The following is a 20,455-nucleotide window of genomic DNA, read 5'->3' as shown; positions in this document are numbered from 1 at the left end:
AGTTCACAGAGTCACATGATGGCTTATTGTTTGCGGGACAAATTGTACTTTGTAATGGCATCATTCAATATGCTGTGCAATGTACTGGGAAGCTGGAAAAAAATTCAGAATGAGGTGCAATTGGAGAAAAAATGCATTTGCGCCATTTTCTTATGGGTTTAATTTTTACAGCGTTCACTGTTTGGTACAAATGACATGTTACCTGTGTTCTACGTGTCAGTACGAACGCGGTGATACCAAATTTATATAGTATTTGAAATGTTTTGATACTTTTAAAAAAAATGATAAACTTTGCAAAATAGAAAAAAAAATTTGTGTCATCATGTTCTAACACCTGTAACTTTTTCATATTTCCATGTATGGAGCTGGTTGTGGTGTCTTTTTATGCGGGACAAGATGACGTTTCTATTGATACCATTTGGGGAAAGATCTGATGGTTTGATCACTTTTTATTCAATTTTTTATAGGAGGCAAAGTGTTGAAAAAAACGCTTTTTGGCGGTTTTTATTTTTTTTGCCGCTACGCCGTTCGCAGTACGGGATAAATGTTTTAATATTCTAATAGTTCGGGCATTTTGGAGCGTGGGGATACCTAATATGTTTATGTTTAATGTTCTTTAATTACTTTTATAGCTAATCTAGGGAAAGGGGGGTGATTTGAACTTTTATATTTTTTTAATTTTTTTAATACTTTTAAAAACTTTTTTTTTTCTTCTGTTACATTTATGATCAGACCCCTTAGGTACCTTGAAACCTAGGGGGTCTGATCGCTCATACTATTCACTGCAATACTACAGTACTGCAGTGAATAGCAGAATCCCAGCACTTCTATTAGACGATGCCTCTGGCCTCTGGCATCGTCTAATAGATCTCGTGCAGAGACAAGCCTGGAAGCCTTCAATAGGCTTCCGGCTGTCATAGCAACCGATCACCGCCCTCATGTGACGTTCAGGAGGGCGGCGATCGGCGAAACATGGCGGCGCCCATGCCGCCGTTTACACACTGCGGTCACGTTTGACCGCAGTGTGTAAAGGGTTAACAGCAGCGATCGGCTCGGGCACCGACCGCTGCTGTTATTGGCAGGTCCTGGCTGTATGATACAGCCGGCATCTGCCGTGTATGGAGCGAGCTCAGCGTGTGAGCTCGCTCCATACATCCCCATGCGACCCATGACGTACAGTTACGTCAAGGGTCGCTAAGGGGTTAAACCAAATTAGCAGTTTGCCAATTTTAAACATGCCGGGAAAAAGAAAATCTAATTTATCGCACAATTCTTAACCAACCAGAGCTATGAAGGTAACCAGAAGTCACAGAGTTCTCCTCAAGCGGAGCTGAGGGGGAACATCAACGCCAACAACACACTCATTATATGGCGTCCCAGCGAGATGCTGAGATGTCGGAACTATCACAGGCAATGTGTGAGGAACAAGTTCAGTGGCAGGCCAGCTTGAGAGCAGCCAAAACGCCAGAGCATGCGGATTATCGACGCCAACAACACGCTCATTTTATGGCTTCCCAGCCAGCTGCTCATACGCCGGAACAATCATGGGCACAGCGCGAGGAACGAGTTCAGCAGCAGGACAGCTTAAGAGCCGCCAAAACCCTGGAGCAGGCGAACTATCGACGGCAGCAATTTGCTGAATATAGGTGGATCATCGATGCCAACAACACGCAGACGAAGTTGCAGACATAGGCTAGTGGAAAAATAAAAAAAGTTATGGCTTTTTGAAAGCAGGGATTAAAAAATATCTGCAACAGGAAGGGGTTAAAAGCAAGAAGTGGTTTCATCTATTTTTAACATCTGTTTTTTCTCAAAGTTCCTGTGCACTAGGCCGAAAAGCCTTCAGAATAAGTGCAAGCACATAATAAATTTTGCAAACGCATTGTAAAGCTTAAAGGGGTTGTCCCGAATATATAGTTAATTAATATCTATTATAAAGATGGGGAAGCTGAAAAATAAACAAAACCATACTCACCTGTCCCTGGTGTCTCCCACCGTGGCCCGGTCCTGTGGCTCCCAGGGTGTCTTCCGTGGAAATCCTCACCGCACGTGACTGCTGAGGTAAATCACCGACCTAAGGAAAGTAACCGATCTGTCACTCACCTATGTCGTTTTCTTAAGCCGCTGACTGGCCTCAGTGGTCATGTGCAGTGAGGACTTTCGCCAGAACAAGACCCCAGGGGCAAAGGCATCAGACTGCTTTCAGAAAACGCCAGGCGGGTTTCCCCTCCCCTAAAGTGAATGGACTGTAAAAAAAACGCTAGGCGTTTTTCGCCTGCCATTCACTTCTATTGCTTTCGTCAGGCAGAATCCGCCTGAAGAAAGGTCATGTCGCTTCTTTTTTCTGCTAGCAGTCTCCATAGACCACCATTGTATGGAGGCAGATGTTAAGGCGAAATCTGCTGTCAAAATCTGCCTCATTGCCCCCCATGTGAACTAGCCCTTACAATGGCGCACTTTGTAACTATAGTAAATCGCCATAGTGCCTGTGGGCTGCACCATTCGTCGCCGCTACCTCTGTACGTCCCAGCACATGATCGCCATAACCGCGATATGAAGGAGAAAACCTTAAATAACGTATAAAAGGAAATGCTCAAGATTGTCGAGAGGAAAATTGTGTTGATGTTTATTACACCCTTATTTGTTGTTCGCAGTTTGGCCGCTCATGACCACCTTTGTCTCCGCCTCCTGGTGATACATCTCGTCCTGCACATTGGTGGGGGTGCTGCGGAGCCACGTTCTTACGCAGGGCTGGTAGAAGGTGTGTGTACATGGTATACGGTGACAGTCGTTCCGGGCTCGTAGTCCTCCAGGCATATTGGACAGGATTGATGACTCTCAGTGACGATTTGTGTAGGCAGCAGGTTCGGACGCCTTACGGTGCGGATTCGCGCCTGGTGTTGTAGGTGCTGGGTCAGGTACTGGAGGGGTGGGCGCAGGTGTTGGCTCCTCCGGTCTATCCGATGGGTCTGGAGATGGTCTTGGCGGCTGCTGGTCAGGAATTGGCTCTGCAGGTCCTGGTGCGGGGGGTCCTGGCAGGGTCTGTGGGAGGAGAAAAAAGAAGCGACATGACCTTTATCAGGCGGATTCTACCTGAGGAAAGTAATAGAAGTGAATGGGAGGCGAAAAACGCCTAGCGTTTTTTTTTTTATAATCCATTCACTTTAGGGGAGGGGAAACCTGCCTGGCGTTTTCTGAAGCAGTTTTTTTTTTTTTTTTTTAACCTAAGGGTGCATTCACATGGAGTAAACGCAGCACGCAATGCGCTGCATTTACGGGATGTTTGCACCGCGTTTTTGACGGTGCATGTTTGCGGGCACGTTAACACGGCGTTAACGCGAATGCAAACATGCACCGTCAAAAACGTGGTGCAAACGTCCCGTAAACGCAGCGCATTGCGTGCCGCGTTTGCCGCGTGGGGCGGAAGCGCTAAATGCCTCCTAGTAACAACAAATACCCACACTCAACATGGCGTTAACGCGACCGCAAACATGCACCGTCAAAAACGCGGCGCAAACGTCCTGTAAACGCGGTGCATTGCGCACCGCGTTTACTCCGTGTGAATGCACCCAAAGACTGCTCCAGAAAACAGGACCAAAATAAGCCAGGAGATTTTTCTATGTGTACTAGCCCTATATAAGGTTTTGGGATGGCGGAAATCCTCAGCACAGATAATAAAACGCTCCCAGCTACACGTCCTGTAATCTGATTTCTGCTCCAGGAATGCCACCTCCGGATTCCCAGCAGATATGTCACAAGCAGCGTGGGCGGAAGCGCTAAATGCCTCCTAGTAACAACAAATACCCACACTCAACATGGCCGACAAGAGTTGACCCGTAGTCTGCACTGCGCATGCGGTAGCCGTGGCTGATTCATCCAATCCAATCGCTGTGTGCCTCCAGCAGCGCCGTGGGCGGGGTTTCCTATGCAAACTGAGTGTACTGGCGCTGCCTGTGTGCGCCCCCTTCACATGAGAGGCGGAAGTGACGGCGGCGGCGCTGCTGTGCTCGGCCCCGGGAGACTCATCTCCCCTCCCTGCCCGGCGTACACTGGGAGGGCCCTGTCCGGGAGCCGCGGTGCTCTCCGGTAGCAATAAACTCGCTGCTTCTCCTCTACCATGGCGACCAATATGCGGAAAGGCGGAGGGCTCATCGGCCTGGTGAAAGACGCTTTCCAGCCGCATCACCACCACCCAGCTGCTCAGCCCGGGGCAGTGGACCGGAAGACGGTGGAGAAATGCTGGAAGCTGATGGATAAGGTGCGTGCTATCGCCTCTGTACACTGCTGCGGTTTCGGTCACTTCCCCCCTTACAGGCCTGTGCACACTGTGCGATATTCATGTGCGATCCCTAATATTGCTCTAATATTACCCAGTCCTCCCCTCACCTTACACATCTGCCATATCCTGCTGGTACTTACTGCCTTTGTATTGGGTATTGTGACCTGCTAGACCCGTGTTAGCTCCGCTGCAGGATTCTTGGGCGCTGTTCACATTTACGTTATTGTTTCCATATTTCTGTTCCATCGCAGCGATAGGAAACCCAAAGTGATGAACAGCCGTGTCCATTGTGTGATGGGCATCAGTAGCGCCTCATGGACTAGAGGGGGTCTGTGGGGTCACAAAGGACACCTGGGCCCTAAAACAGCCGACCCCACTGACTAGAATGGGATCAGACGGTGCTCGTTGTTGTAGACCCCAAAAAAGTTGCCTGACTTTTCCGTCAGGTGGTTTTCGGTGGTCATTGCAACAGACGGGAACCCCCTGTTACTGTAACCGTATGACGAAATCTGGCATGGAGGCTGCGACTGTGGGTGTGAACAGAACCCAAGTATTGCAAAGCTACGACATGGGACATTGCAACGAATTGCGTCCCTTAAAGGGGCTATACATTCATTGCAGTGGGAGGGGTATTGTACAAGTATAGGTGCTGAGCGGTCCTTACCTGTGCCGGGGGAGGGGGCGCCGGTAGTTTTCTACTGCTGATGCTCGGACTGTCATGTGACCGGCTCTGCTCTCCCCCCTGTTACTTGTACTTGGGGTAGGACAGAGTCAGTCATGTGATGAAAAGTTGGGGTCCAAGAGATTGGTGGTGAGTGGTGTCGGCCACCGCTCCTATAACTTTTGTGTGTAGCGGTGGTCGAGCATACACACTGCGGTCCCAATGACTTATTTAGGGGGTCCTCGCTCCCCCAACAGTCGGACCCCCAGAGATCAGACAGATGAATCCTATTCAGTCTCCTGAGGGGGGAAAGCCCTTCTTTTCCCTGAAAGGGTTTTCTGGGCTTTATTAATAGATGACCTATTGTGAGGATCTGCATAAGATCAGCCGGGGTCTGGCCATCGGAACTGCTGCCGATCAGCTTTTTGAATCCATATGGCTGCTCAGTCCTAGTCAAGTAAATCCTCTGTAGTAGTCAGCGCCCTGACCCATAATTCGATGTTCGTCCTGCGCCTCTGATGTTTTACCCAAGGCTCTATAAGGAATTGGTGTAGAAGTGATGACATAGCAGCGAAGCATGTGAAGCCTTAGGCTGTGTGCACACTGTGTGTGTGTGTGTATATATATATATATATATATATATATATATATATATATATGCTCCTATGATGCCCTGAAAAATAATGTAAGAATAAAATACACTCCGCTCTCCATTGAGTTCAACAGGAATTATTTTTCACGTATTTTCGTTTCTTCTTTGCGGTATTTTACGCACAGACTTAGATTTACTGTTTGCGAGATGTCAAGAAAATGGACAAAAATGCACCTGAACGTGGGTGGTGTTGCAGCAGCATGGCGCTTCTCGGATTCTGTACCCACTCACCACTACGGCAGGGATCTAGGCAGAGCCGGAGCGCCCCAGTCCACCAGACCCGACCCTCCATTGTGCAGTAGAGTGCACTCAGATGACACTCTGAGTAACATCCGAGGGTTGTCCGAATGTATTCCATGATACGTTCCCATCTATGGGTCTTCCGTTCCCATGACACAGATTATTATATTATGGATGTCACTCCCCAGTGCATTGCGCTGCATAATGGGCCCACATTGGTATGCCACTCGCTAGTTTTGGGTCGTGGGGGTAAATTATACCTGGTACCCCTGCTGGTTAGCTGTTTGATGTGGCTGTGGACACGTGAAGTCACATTCATTGGTCACATTGACTGTGTGCCTCTCAGTCACATTCAAGTGAATGGGGCTGAGCTGTGATACCAATCAAAGCCACCAAACAACGTTGTGCTTCGTGCATCTAAATGCTGCAGTCCTGGACTGTAGGGGTCCCAGAGTGGCGGACCATCTGACATATATGGCTCTGTCTTAGTACAGATGGCAAACATTTCTCTAGGGAACTTAACATAGTTGGGCACTATGCAGTTTGGGAGCCTATACATACATATATACAGTATATCCGGAGACCCTGCAGGACCCCCAGTGCACAGCCGTCCTCTGCCCTATCACACGTTCCGCCCTGGTCTGGGGACATAGATGGCTTTGGCGTTCTCGTGAGTATAAAGAGCTGCTTCCCTTTTTTGTGACCGGCGGCTCTTCCTCACTTCCTAATAATAAACCTATGTGACTTCCCTCTTCTTGTCGCCCTTATCACTTACACAAGGTCTTCTGCTCTGTTGGTGTCAGTAAATTACCTACAGATGGGCCCGGACAGGGGTGTAATTCTGCCTCCACCCAGTGCCCGGTAGTTGGGGCAATAGTCGATGTGATACGTTTTATCCTTGGTGACAGCAGTGCACGTCCATAGTCATAGCGATCCTCACTTCATGCTCTCTCTCACTATAATGGCGTCTGTCAGGTGATTGGTTTCCTCCACCGGACACGGCAATGGAGACTTCAATGCACATGTGAACTGAGCCTGAGCTTACACCATCATAGTGGCTGATCTGCTGCACGTATGTCCTTTGTGGACCCAGCCTAAAACTTGCGCACAGGAGTTTATAGGGAACCTGGTTGATTTAAGAACGTTAACCCATTCCGAGATCCTTATAGTTGGGGGGTGTAGTGTCCCAGATAGCCCTGTTGTAACCTCGTCTACTCCCACATAAAAAAAAAAAAATTCTACTTACCTGGTCTTTTTGGACTAATCTTTGGGGTTCCCAATGCCTTTGTAGTTCAGTGAAGACAGGGATGTGCACCCAGAGGTCTGGCGCATGCGCACCGAAGCATAGCTGCACTTCTACGGTTTTATAGCAGTACAACCACTGGGTAAGTATATAAAGTCTGCTCTGATGCCGCTGATCAGAGGGAATCGCTCGCACGAATAATCCCGCCATAAATATAACCAATAGAGATGAGCGAACACGCTCCATAGAAATGAATGGAAGCACCTGGTACTTCCGCTTTGATGGCGGACGGCCGCCTATCCTCCCGCGTGCCGGCTACGTCCATTCATTTCTATGCAAGCGTGCTGTTAGGATCGGCTGATCCGAACAGTACTCGCTCATCTCTAATAACCATCTAAACCATGGGGTTGGGGGTCAGTTTAGTGAAAACATCCTCCAGGTCTGGCCAGTCCTTCCATGCACCTATATTTTTGGCAGACCTGAAGCTGAAAATTTCCTACATGACTGACAAGTATTTTGGCAGGGAACAGTCTGCTGTCAGCCATAGCAAACAGAACACAATGGCTTCATTTATAAGATCTGTCCGGGTGACAGGTGAACTGTAGTATAAAATATTAGCGCATTTGTTTATCATCTATATTTAGGGCCTCCTTAAAGGGGTGGGTGATACTGAGCAAGCACAGGCAATATTCAGCGTACCGCTCTGTACACGGTTTTCTTTGTGGAGGTTACAGCACCCACCTGAGTCAGCTGATCGTCAGGGATCTTGGGTGTCTTCAACTGATCCTAAGGATTGGTCATCAATTGATGTCACGGTGTATTTTGGTCTGGATTTTGAGGACGTATTCGCCTCAAAATCCTGACCAATAAGACGGCTCCCATTGAAATCAATGGGAGCCGGTCAGAGAGCGACATGTGCCTCGCGACATCCGCCTGAAGACACTCCCTCCTCCCGACTAGGTCCATTCATTTGGGACTAATCCGGAGCGGAGTGCGCGACTGCACCAGCATCCAGTCACAGCTACCCGTATTTTGGACCGGAACGTGAGGCAGCCTTCGCCTTTAAGTGAATGCTGTTTTCGTTAAGCCAGTTGGATAGAGTCAGGCCCCATCCTAGTCGGGTCTGTAGGTAGCCGCTTCTTTTAGTGACAGGTTCTCAGATTTTCGGGGCCCCATGGATATCTGAACGACACCAAGATGAACGCAAGTTTATACCTAGTGTAAGTGATGGTATATCCTAGCAGTATAAGATGGCGAGTGCCCCTTTAATTATAACAGCAGCTTATATCTCAGCAGCCACCAGTGATCTATGATGGATGATCCAGGACTGTCTCTGAGACCTGCACACTATTTGTCATGAGTCTGGGAGGTCAGGAGGGGCGCAGAGACGACCAGCGAGCCGCATTGTTCCGCCTGGGTCAGGTCATGCACATCTGCTGGTGCATCTTCTATAGGTGACAGTAGTGTTTGCAGGAGGACCACACGATATGCTACAGGAATCTGGGGCATGTTGGTGTCTGTTTTGCATTGTGTGCGCTGACACCAGCGAGACCTGCAGGAAATAAACGCTCGGCTTATTTTTAGAGCTTTCAATTAAACTGAAGACGGAAGATGATAACGCTTCCCTCGGCTTCCCGGCCATCGCTGCGTATTGCACTGTGTAGGCTGGAATAAACTTAAGACGCGTTTCATTAGAAGGACTTTAGGGTTTGCGTTGTGACTTTTTTTTTTTTTTTAAATTCTGCTTTTTGGATATAGATTCACTAAGGCGTGGTGTGTTTGTGCATCATTCACACTTGTATGAAAATATACACAATGACATGTTTTTTTTGTAAAAGGTCATCAGGGTGGTTGAGGACTTCTCTCTCTACCGTTTTGTTTACAATTGGCAGACCCCATTATAATATCATGGCGTCCGCCAGCATCTGTGTAGCAATCCGGTTCTGCATTGGTCTGGACCCAAACAATGGAGAGTCCAGTGCAGATGTGAATCTAGCCCTACTCACCTCTCCTGGGCTCCGACATGGTTCCCTGTTCTCTTTAGCGCTTCTGGCAGATGTCAGGGCGGCAGAGGCCTGTGATTAGGCCTCAGTGGGGCACGTGACGACTAGCACTTTTATTTGTCACCATTTTGGGGTACATGTTTTTGATTAGCTTGCCCCCAGACCCATCGCTATTGATCACGTCATCCAGGAGGTTAATTCGCCAGAGTCGCCGTGTAACACCAGAGTCCCGGAAGTAACGCCGTAGGTACAGCTCCTGTTCCCGTGGCATTACAGAGCCGTACTATTACCGAGCTGAGTATTATCTACATGTAATAGTACTGTGGCCGGTGGGCCCGACTCATCAGGACTTGTCCAATTTTGTTAGAGATGACGCTTTGTGGCAAACCTAGGGGCTCCGGACTGCTGTGACCCCTCCATGGTAAAAAGCCACCTTACACACCTCACTCATATCTTACGCCATTGAAGCTTTTTCATGAGAACTTGTGTAATATCCTTTGATGTCAGTGGAGAAACTCGTTCATATTTAGCAATAGGCCTGGTACACAATACTGTCTGAGATTCAGAACATCTATCCATGGTTCTAAGCCTAGTAAGTGGAGAAAGAAGCACTTTACTCCAAGATTTATTGCAAAACCTATGTACTCATTTTTGGACCGTTTCAGGCTGGAGACACCCAAGACATTGTGGTGATATTCAGCAGTGTGTGTTCCTCAAAGCTATATGCCTGCAGAACTCCTTGTGGGTCTCCTGAAGCGTCTAACAAGTGCATCACAATGGTTAAAGGGGTGCCTGGATTTTAGTATTGATGGCCTAACTTTGCTAGCCTATGCTAATGAGATCTGCAGGGCTCAGTCTCTGGACCCCAGTGGCTATCTGTTATGTTTAGACTGACATAAGACTGACCCCACAATCACAGGCTTCAAGAAGGCCCTGAAGACTCCCCTATTCAGGAAGGCCTACACCCTCCAATAACACTATCACCGCACCCCCATCTGTACAGTCTCCCCCTCTCCTTCTGTCTCTACCACCTTCCCTCATAGATTGTAAGCCCTCGCGGGCAGGGCCCTCTACCTCACTGTGCCAGTCCGTCATTGTTAGTATTATATCTACCTGTATATTCTGTGTATTGTATGTAACCCCCAAATGTAAAGCACCATGGAATTAATGGTGCTATATAAATTAATAATAATAATAATAATGTTTAAATATGCGAATGAGCTCTTTGGAGCTATAGGGGTGTTGCCATTGCTCCAGTGAGGTAAATTACACCAACGAGCTCATTTGCATATTACAAAAATAGCAATATTTTGGCAGCAGAGGCAGCGATTTACAAGGGGAAAATAATTATTTTACTCAGGTAACTCTAACCTATCTATCTGCAGGACTGGGGTGATAGGTTAGGGTTCCCAGAACCAGTATATCTATCTATAGGGTTGGGCTGCTCTACAGGATTCTGGTGGCCCTCCCTTATCTATCTGTGGGGCTGGGCTGATCACCAGGGTTCTAGGGAGGTTGGGTTGAGCTACAGGTTAACATATCTATCTGTGGGCTTAGGCTGATCCTCGGGGTTCTGGTGACCATAACATATCTATCTGTGGGCTTAGGCTGATCTCCAGGGTTCTGGTGACACTCCCTTTAACTAGAGTCTCTTCACTGATCTTGAGTAGTGCGGCGCCCCCAGACAGACAGTATATTGGAAAGTTACATTTTACATTCCTTACACAATTATTCACTTAAAACCAGAAAATTGTGTTAATATTTCTGGATGTTTGGTCCAGTGTGATAAGAGAGCCTGTAACAATATACGCTCTATATCCTGTCTGATATCCGTTTCACGAGCCGCTATATTATGCGGTGACCTCGCTGCCTCCATCTGACCTCCCGCAGGGCTGCTCTGTCTCCAGCTGTTTTCTTATGTATGTGAACTGTGCTTTTATATCTGCTGTGGTCACGTGGGACCCGGCGCAGCTGTCAGTGTGATGTGGCCTGTGAGATCTTCTGTATAGTAAAGGAAACCTCAGGCAGCTTCCCCTGGAAACAATGACTCAGCCCCGGCCTCTGGTACAGACTAAAATGTAAGAGAATCTCTCACCTTTCCTAAAATATATCTTGTAGTAAGGACTTGTGTTCCCCATTAAAGGGGTTTTCTGGTCCCTAATGCATGTTGGTTCTGATGCCATTTCTATTAGATAGGTCATCAGTATCAGACCCTACACCGATCAGCTGTTTGGGCAGCATCCGGGCACCACCACAGGGTGTGTCCCTCTGCACTCTGACCTTGTCCAGTGACGCTAGGTTCACACTAGTGTTCGGCAGTCCGTTCTGTGGTTTCCGTCTTCTGCATGCAGAAGACGGAAACCTGTCAGACCGGGTCCGGCCGTGTGCGGCGGTGAGCGTTTTATGCTCTCTGCTGTGTAACCGTTTTTTTTTTTAACCGGACACAGAGTACTGCATGTCCGACTCTGTGTCTGATTTAAAAAAAAAAAAACGGTTTCGCTGCGGAGAGCATAAAACGCTCACGACCGGACATCTTTCAAACCCATTCAAATGAATGGGTGAGAGTCCTGCAGGTTTCCGTCTCCTGCCTCTGTTTTGTGCAGGAAATGGAAACCTGCAGAATGGAGACTGGGCGCAGATGTGAACGTGCCCGGAACGAGAAGAAAAAAACTGAAAAAATGCAGCATTTTTTTTCCCCTTAGTTTTTCTAGCTGCGTTTTGCAATGTAGAACCTTGGTCTCAGACATTTTTTGTCTTATAGTGCACGTCGCTGATCTGTTTTGTTCGGGTGAGGTTTCTGCGACGTGGATTTCCTGTGGCTAAGGCTACGTTTGTGTCGCGGTCTCCATCGCAAATCTGTCACATATCGATACACAAAAAACCTGCAAGCTCATGTGGCGATTTCAGTTAAAAAGAACGGACGTCTGGTCCGACTGATCCCATTAGGCTTGGTTCACATGGGGATCTTTGGACCGGATATTGACGCGGAATCCAAAAAACTGCCTTCCATTGACTTCATCAGGAGTCGTTCCTTTCTTTTCTCCGCTAGTGGTTTTGTGCCGTTCGCGGAAAAAAGAAGCGACCTGCCCTAGTGTCTGCGACTCGACATCTCCCTTCCATCGAGGCCCTTTCATTTGGGCCTAATCTGGTGCAGAATGCCGCGACTGGATGCCAATGCACTGCAGTATTTTTCTAAATTTGCAGCATTTTTTTTTTTTTTCTGCAATGTGTGGCAGGGATTAGCAGTACTTTGCAGGTACTATAAAACACCACGGTTTTGGTTGTGGCCAAATTTACTCTACGTGGGGCCCGGGCCTAAATGTACTGTGTAGATTTGCCAAGGACAGGGTTTACGTTGCGAAGGGTGAAAATCTGCCCCATCGGTCCCTTTCTGCTGCCATTTGGTTTCGCAACGCGTGGGTGAGATTTGTTGAGGCCACAGCTACTTTGGCGCTACTGTACATCGCTGCCACTTATACCGCCGTGGTGAATGCTGTGAGTTTCTACCGAAAAATCTTTGCTTTTACGTTCAGTAAGTTGAGAATAATTCCGAGAATATGAGGACATCAGCGTTGTGCAATCCTTACACAGGAAACTGAGGCAATTGGACAAAAGGTCTCCAAAGAGGGCCATGACGGAGGAGCCTTAAACCACTGCTTAAAGGGATGGTCCAGGATTTAAGGTCTGCCTGAACTTTCCAACCGTTTTTTTTGTTTTTTGGCAACATTTGTCACCCATTTTATATGACTGTATTGTGACTCCTTTTTGTCACGTCTTGCCTTAAAATTCACCTTATGTCCCTTTATTTCTTTTTGGATGGATTTTGCCACATTTTCTACAAAATCAACCAACCCTATCATAAGTTTTTTTTTTTTGCCTTGTTGCCTGCACTTACAGCATTGGGTATTTTAGACCCATACGAGACCCAGTAACTCCAGTTGAAATGAGTGGGAGACGGAAAATACACCTTTTCCGTCGCTGCAGAACTGCATGGGGGTTGCACTTGGGTATTGCAACTCAGCCCGATTCACTTGAATGGGACTGAGCTGCAAACAGGCTACGTGGCAATTAATGTAAAGGTTATTGGTTCCCATGTATGGGACCGATTAGATGTCGATGGACGTCTTTAACTCCATGAAAGCCCCTTTAGTCTTCTCGCAGGCCTGCTTGCTCTGTGTTCAGTAGTTTCACACTTTGTTGTTTCTGACAGGAGGAAAGTGCGGCCTTTGCACCTCATTTGTGGGTGTCACCTCTACATCCAGAGCTCTGGGTTTGACAAAAAAAACGTCTTCAACTTAATTCTCACATGATATAGGTTTAATAACCACAAAATGTAGAGACTGTAAGAGGCTGGGTAGGTCTATGGTGGACGTGGATGCCTATACATCAGTAGTGATGGGCACATGCACCTTAAACCCCAACCCAAATTTGTCAGGCACGTTAAAAACGGAACACAAGTCGCTGACAGTTATAAGATGCATATGGGCAACTTAACAGGACACCGCGTCTGCAGCCATGCTTACCATTATTTGTGACTAAATTTTACCGTGTGCTCTATTGTGAAATGACCATAGTGTGTGTGTATATATATATATATATATATATATATATATATATATATATATATATATATATATATATAGTGTATATATGTGTGTGTGTGTGTGTGTATATATATATATATATATATATAGTGTATATATGTGTGTGTATATATATATATATATATATATATATGCTCCACACCCAAGTGCAGGGGTACGTAATGTAATGTTGCTATACCGCCCACTAGCACAGTAAGCAAAGGGGTTAGACAGCTGATGGTATGGAGCTGCAACCACCACGCAGCTTCTTTCTTCTTAACCACTTCAGGACCAGGCCGTTTTCTCTGTTTCAGGACCGGACCTGTTTTTGGGGTTTCTTCATACGTGTGCTTTTGAGTACTACAAGGCCTCCATTGACTTGTGTGATGCCAGAGATTAGTCCTGGCACCAGGCACACAAGCACACTGGAGGTCCATTTGCAGGGAGGCCTTAGGGCAGTGATGGCGAACCTATGGTACGGGTGCTAGAGGTGGCACTCAGAGCCCTCTCTTTGGGCACCCATCTGTGGAACAGATTATAATGTGTGGGGGCCACTGTGGAGCAAATTGTACTGTGTGGGGACCACTGTGCAGCAGATTATACTGTGTGGGGACCACTGTGCAGCAGATTATACTGTGTGGGGACCACTGTGCAGCAGATTATACTGTGTGGGGGGTCACTGTGCAGCAGATTATACTGTGTGGGGACCACTGTGCAGCAGATTATACTGTGTGGGGACCACTGTGCAGCAGATTATACTGTGTGGGGACCACTGTGCAGCAGATTATACTGTGTGGGGGGTCACTGTGCAGCAGATTATACTGTGTGGGGGGTCACTGTGCAGCAGATTATACTGTGTGGCGGCCACTGTGCAGCAGATTATACTGTGTGGGGGTCACTGTGCAGCAGATTATACTGTGTGGGGGTCACTGTGTAGGTGATTGTACTATGTGGGGGCCACTGTGGAACAGATTATACTGTGTGGGGGGCACTGTGCAGCAGATTATACTGTGTGAGGACCACTGTGCAGCAGATTATACTGTGTGCGGGCACTGTGGAGCAAATTGTACTGTGGGGGCCACTATGGATCACATTATACTGTATGGGGGCCACTGTGAAGCAGATTGGAGGTTGTTTCTATATTTGAAAGCTTGGTAAAAAGCCCCATTCACACAACCGTATTTTGTGGGTCCATAATTGTCTGCAATTGTGGATCCGCAAAGCATTAAGGTTAAATTGCAGTGTTGGCAATTTGTGATAAATTAATGAGTTTTAGGTTGCAGTTTTGGCACTCGGTCTCCAAAAGGTTCACCATCACTACCTTAGGGGGACTATCGGTCCCCCATCCTCTTGATCACTGGGGGAGCTGGTGATCGGACACTTATCCCCTGTCCTGATACATTAGTCCCTGTTACAGGAGGAATATCCCACTAGTATACAACGCAGAGCTCGCTGGTCTGGGTCCTCCTGTGGTTGCCGGGCCCAGGCAGATCATGTGGCCGTATTATGGTGGCTCCCATAGCTGTATTCACAACCCGGATGTATATAGTCAGTCGGTCATCTGCTTCTGGTTATAAACATAGCCATAAGAGAAATCCTACAGTTTCTTTTCTTTTGTTGTGCTCCCTTTATTTCTAGGTGGATAGAATTTTTTTTTTTTTTAGTTTTTTTTTTTTTTTTTCTAACATGCCCAACATCCGGGCAGCATGAACAGGAAAGTGAGGGTGTGAAAACAACAGGACACTGCTGTGTGATAAATGTTACCGCCACATTGTGACTTACCGCCATAGATTACATAGTTCGCTGCTGCTGTAAAGCTCCATACACACAATTGGGATTATGGCAGATTTGTAATGCGGAAAACCCGCACTGTAATCCAGTGTAATGTAATTCCTGAACATATGCATCCATCCTAAGGCTATGGTGGAAAATAACCATTGCTGTCTATGAAGGCCATGGCGATATCTACCTATTTTGTAGCTGACTTGCTGCACATTCGCCCCCTTCATTGTCCTCAGTTCAAGCTGAAAAATTACAGACCCTCTGCCCCTTAAAGCCGGGTGTGCAGAAGAGCCAATAAACCAAGCAAAAGTTTGTATTCGTGGCAGCCGTGGTCTTCTGTATACAGTTTCCCTGCCTGTGTCCCCAGGTGACTGCTGCAGCCAATGCCAGGTCTCAGCAGTGACCTCTTCACAAACTGCATGTCTGCCATGATATTCTGTTCATGAAGAGGTCACCTGGCACAAACAGCCCGAGAACCTGTTTACAGGAGAACGAAAGCTGCCAGACAACCCCTTCAAGGAACTGATGGTGATGTTCTCCGTACAGCGTCACAGAATCTGTTGCTACTAAAACAGTATAGGTAATTGAATACAAAGAGCCGTCTTATAGCTTATTCCCTGTTCTTTCTCTTTGTAGGTGGTTCGGTTGTGCCAGAACCAAAGGCTCGCTCTGAAGAACAGCCCTCCTTATATTTTGGACCTGCTGCCCGACACCTACCAGCACCTCCGTACCATTATGTCTCGCTACGAGGGAAAGATGGAGATTCTGGGAGAGAACGAGTACTTCAGAGTTTTCATGGAGAACCTCCTGAAGAAGACAAAGCAAACCATTAGCCTCTTCAAGGAGGGCAAGGAACGCATGTATGAGGAAAATTCCCAGCCAAGGTTGGTTTGTGCTGTTGTTGCTGGGGCTGGGGGTTGGGACCCTGTGATCTGGAGGACGGGTCTATATCCTCTTTGTGTACGGAGCACCAATGCGCTTGCATGACCGGCCCTCCATTGACTTTTATGGGATTGCTGGTATCGTAATCACTGGCATCCTCTGCAACCCCATAGAAGTGAATGGAGCACAGGTCCCTCATGTGCATTGGTGCTCCATAGACAAGGAGGATTTAGGGCGGCTTTCGGTCCCTGTTCTCTTGGTGGACATTTGGGCCCCCAACAATTGGACATTATCCTGTGTAAAAGGAATGTGTCCATAATGGGGAAAACCCCTTTAATCTAAAGCAATTCACATCTATAAAACTGGCTTTAAGCCATTGTGTGGGGGACCTCCTGACTTTCCCACCCCACCATGTGGGACATTTGGAGGAGATAAGGATCTTGCATAGTCACTGTGCATAGTCACTGTGTAATCCTTCTGGTCTCGGGCAGATGAGCCTACACAAGACCTGTCTAATGGCAGCTTTTTCTTCTTGTTCATGGCCATATACTCTTCCTCCCAACTTCCCCATACACATGCAGAGTCCGTTCTGCCAAGTGTGCATGTGTTTTGATTAAATACAGAGGATTTGTCTGCTAGATACCTCTGACGGAGCTTATTTACCCTGACACGACCTGCGTTCATATTCGTTGGAGGCTTTGTCAGTGGCGCATGCTTTATAAGGCCGCTGGTGCCGCTGAAGTCCATCGTACATTGGATTTGGCACTACGTTGTGGTTACCTTTAATAGCTAACCACAGCACAAATGTGAACAGAGCTTTATGTGTCGATGTGATAACATGCTGCTGTTTCTTTCCAGTTTCGCTGAATTAGATTTGTTACTTCTGCATAAAGGCTCGGGTGCAGAATAGTAGCTTTTGGTGCAGTGTTTTGAGCCAAAACTAGGAGTAGATACATAAGAGGTCAGTGTTTTCATACCTCTGGATTTATTATAAAACCTCATCAAATATAGCATTAAAGGAGTTTGCTGAGACCTTTTTAATAGCTCACCTATCCTTAAAATACGTCACCAATTGAAGATCCGTGGGGGGTTTGATACCTGGACCACCACGGATCAGCTGTATGAAGGAGCAGCAGAACTCCCTGAGCGCACTTTCATGTCCTAGGTCATGTGATGTCGCGTTCATCGGTCTTATTACAGCTCAGTCCCATCCAAGTGAATAGGCTGAACTACGATGCCAAGCACAACCACTGTGTAAGTCTAGGTTCACATCTGTGGCATGCTCTCCGTCGTAGGGGGTCTGGACTGCTAAAACAATGGACACTGATCCGAACACTGCGACCTCTTCTAACAATCAGCCCCTCTTACCAATTTAGGACAGGTCATCCATTAAGGATAGGTCATCAATTATTTAGCCTGGAGGACCCCTTTAATAGTTACATGTGTGAATGCAGCCTAAGAGCAGCCGGGCTCATGCTCACTAAATACCAATTCACATGCATTAGTTTGAGCCCAGAATACACAGTAAATCCCGAACCGTCTTCTGTTTCTGCAATGAAACGTTCTACGTTCCCGTCCACTTCATGTAGTACAGAGGTGTTTGCAGCAGGCCTTGCTTTATGAAAGTAGGAAGTTTTGCATTGTGCAGTGGAAAAAAGCGAGAGGAAGTGAATGTGACCACAGCCAGAGCCGGTCTTTGACGATCAGACATTGTGAAACCCAGCAGAGAAATATTAGGGGGTTGTTATATTTGTGAGCAGCTTTGGCTGTACGGTGTCTATCAGCAGGGATATCGGTATCTCACCCATGGCTGTACCTTGTAGGGCGGCATCTACACTTTCCAATGATGTCTCTCATAGCTTCTTTAGCCGTCACTTTAAGAGCCTCTTTAAAGCAGGGCTACACTTGAAAAGCTGTGTAAGTGGCGGCTCTTACGTGTGAAGGGGCGACATCGTATCCGTCACTGTAGATGAGGAACTGCTGGTGCGGAAAACCAAGCGAAATAAAAGATTATAGGAAGTCTGTGGTGGGGGTGTATGGAAAGAAAGGGAGGGATATCAAAATCACTGAACCCGACTGTCCTGTGCGTACATGTATTTTACACGGGGTATATAGTCGCTATATAATCCCATTATAGGGAAATGTAAAAACTTGCCTTTAAAGGAACGCTAACCACAAAGTGTCCACAACATGAAAACCTATCCCAATCTTTTCTCCCGTTCTATCTCGTACATTTCCTTCTTGTATTACAGTTAATGGTGCAACATTATATTAAATAAATCCTGTGTGTGTCCTACACATTGTGTCTGGCTGCAGCAGGAGCCTCCCCCCTCCCATGACACGTTATTTTTAATGCCACATAATGGTAAACGGACATCTGTAGAAGGTGTTTAACGCCCGTATAAAAAGTATAAATTGTCTAATGTGAATGGCCATCTTAAAGGGGTTATCTACCTTTTAAAACTGATGACCTGTCTTTTAAAGGGATTGTCCAGGGTTAAGGTATCGATACTGCAGCAGCGTCCTATAAGTCTATAGTGAGTGAACCAATCAGTATAAACATTGATGGCCTGTCCTTGACTAGTAAGGGTTTGTTTTTTTTTGTTTTGTTTTTAAGAGGTGGTTATCTTTTCTCAGTTTTCCGGTCCTGATATCACAAGATGCTTTACGATCTTACAGTTCCTATCTAACAAGTAAAAGGTCGTCAATTTGTGAATGACGGGATGTGCAAAATTTAGGGTAAAGTTCTTAGCTGCGTCTGAAATCCCGGATGCATGCAAATCTTTATGCCCGGTAAGACAATGTACGCCATACCTGATGCCAGTCTCCCACTTGGTATAGCAATAGATGAAATACACACAAAAAACTCGCACAATAAATTCACACATTGTGGATTGTAAAATCCACATCATAGGCCAAGTTCCGCACGAACCTGTCACCGATCAGCTGTTCTAGCGGCCTACAGGGTGCCAGGCGTAGTTAGTGGACGGGAGCATACCCATACTTACCTGTCCACAGTGCTCCGGTGTGTCCCTCCGTGGGCTGCTCCTGTTGCTCCGGTGTCTTGTTTTGGCGGAAGTGACCACTCGGGCCAATCAGCGGCGTAAGTAAAGGAAGAGGGACGTCGTTCACAAACGTAACCTGTGATGTCCCTTGTCCTTTCCTTAGGTTGCTGAGGCCGCTGACTGGCCTGAGCGGTCACACGTGTCGGGGACTTGCCCCAAAAAGAAGACCTCAGAGCAGCGGCGCCTTCCCTAGCCTCATATCAAAAAATCTGTTAGCCCATTTAATGTTTCTCCCTGTCCAAATTTAATATGCCATCGCCCTGTAGTCCACTCAGCAGGTGTGTTGTTCACTTTAGTCACACACCAACCAAAAGTCTGCCGATCACATGACCAGCCAAAAGGACCGCTCAGAATCAGTCAGGGCATCACTCATTTTACTTTAATATAGCCTGTACTATGTAAATTTGGCCGGAGAGGGCCTTAGAAACCCATGATACATGGCATAAACTGTATTGGAGTGGTCCCGTCCGGACACTGGGGTGGCTTCCGACGTTTCCTGGACAGCAGTTATCAGTGGAGAGGAGGATGAGGCTGATGGATTTGAACATGTCCAATCCTTTTATTCCAGGGGAGATGAGCTCTCTGTCCCGCTGTAGTTTTTGCGTCTCCCCATTCAAACACATTCCTGCTTAGCAGTGCCAAGAGTGCGAGCGTCTGCCTGAGCTCCCGGTATAGTCTACATGTCTGGAGGAGACCTTGGAGCTGTATACACAGATCTGAAGAATCTCAAAGCAAGGAATTCCTAAATGAGCGATGACTCCCACCACAGTCTTATAATGTCAGACGACGCCAGGGTCTGCTGTGCCAGCTCTGAGACTTTACAGAGCTAAGTCTTTAAGTCTTCTTACTTGCAGTCATGAGATCACATTGTAACGTTAAAGGGACACTCTCTGGTGGCTTTTAATCTATTCTGCCCCCACCTTCAATCACTTTTTAGTATTACCTCAGATTCATCAAAGCCCACCCCTCTATTCCTCTTTTATCAAAATGTCTCCCCGCTCCTCTTCTGCCTCTCTTATAATCTGCTCCCCATAGACCCCCAGTCTCTCTCGCTCAGGTCACCGT

General features: G+C 47.1%; 1 protein-coding gene across 1 annotated transcript in view; it reads left to right on the top strand.

Annotated features, from left to right (window-relative positions):
* Nucleotides 1-4,011: 4,011 nt before the first annotated feature.
* CBL (Cbl proto-oncogene) overlaps nucleotides 4,012-20,455 on the top strand; it is a 36,966-nt gene continuing 20,522 nt past the window's right edge. The window contains exons 1-2 of the mRNA XM_075277704.1: nucleotides 4,012-4,258; nucleotides 16,080-16,327. Coding sequence (XP_075133805.1) covers nucleotides 4,118-4,258; nucleotides 16,080-16,327 — 389 coding nt within the window. The 5' untranslated portion in view covers nucleotides 4,012-4,117. The remainder of the gene's footprint in view (nucleotides 4,259-16,079; nucleotides 16,328-20,455) is intronic.

Source organism: Leptodactylus fuscus, chromosome 6 (assembly GCF_031893055.1).
Source record: "Leptodactylus fuscus isolate aLepFus1 chromosome 6, aLepFus1.hap2, whole genome shotgun sequence".
Classification (NCBI taxonomy): Eukaryota; Metazoa; Chordata; class Amphibia; order Anura; family Leptodactylidae; genus Leptodactylus; species Leptodactylus fuscus.
The sequence above is the reverse complement of the archived record's forward strand: the minus strand, read 5'-3'. Positions and strand labels throughout refer to the sequence as shown.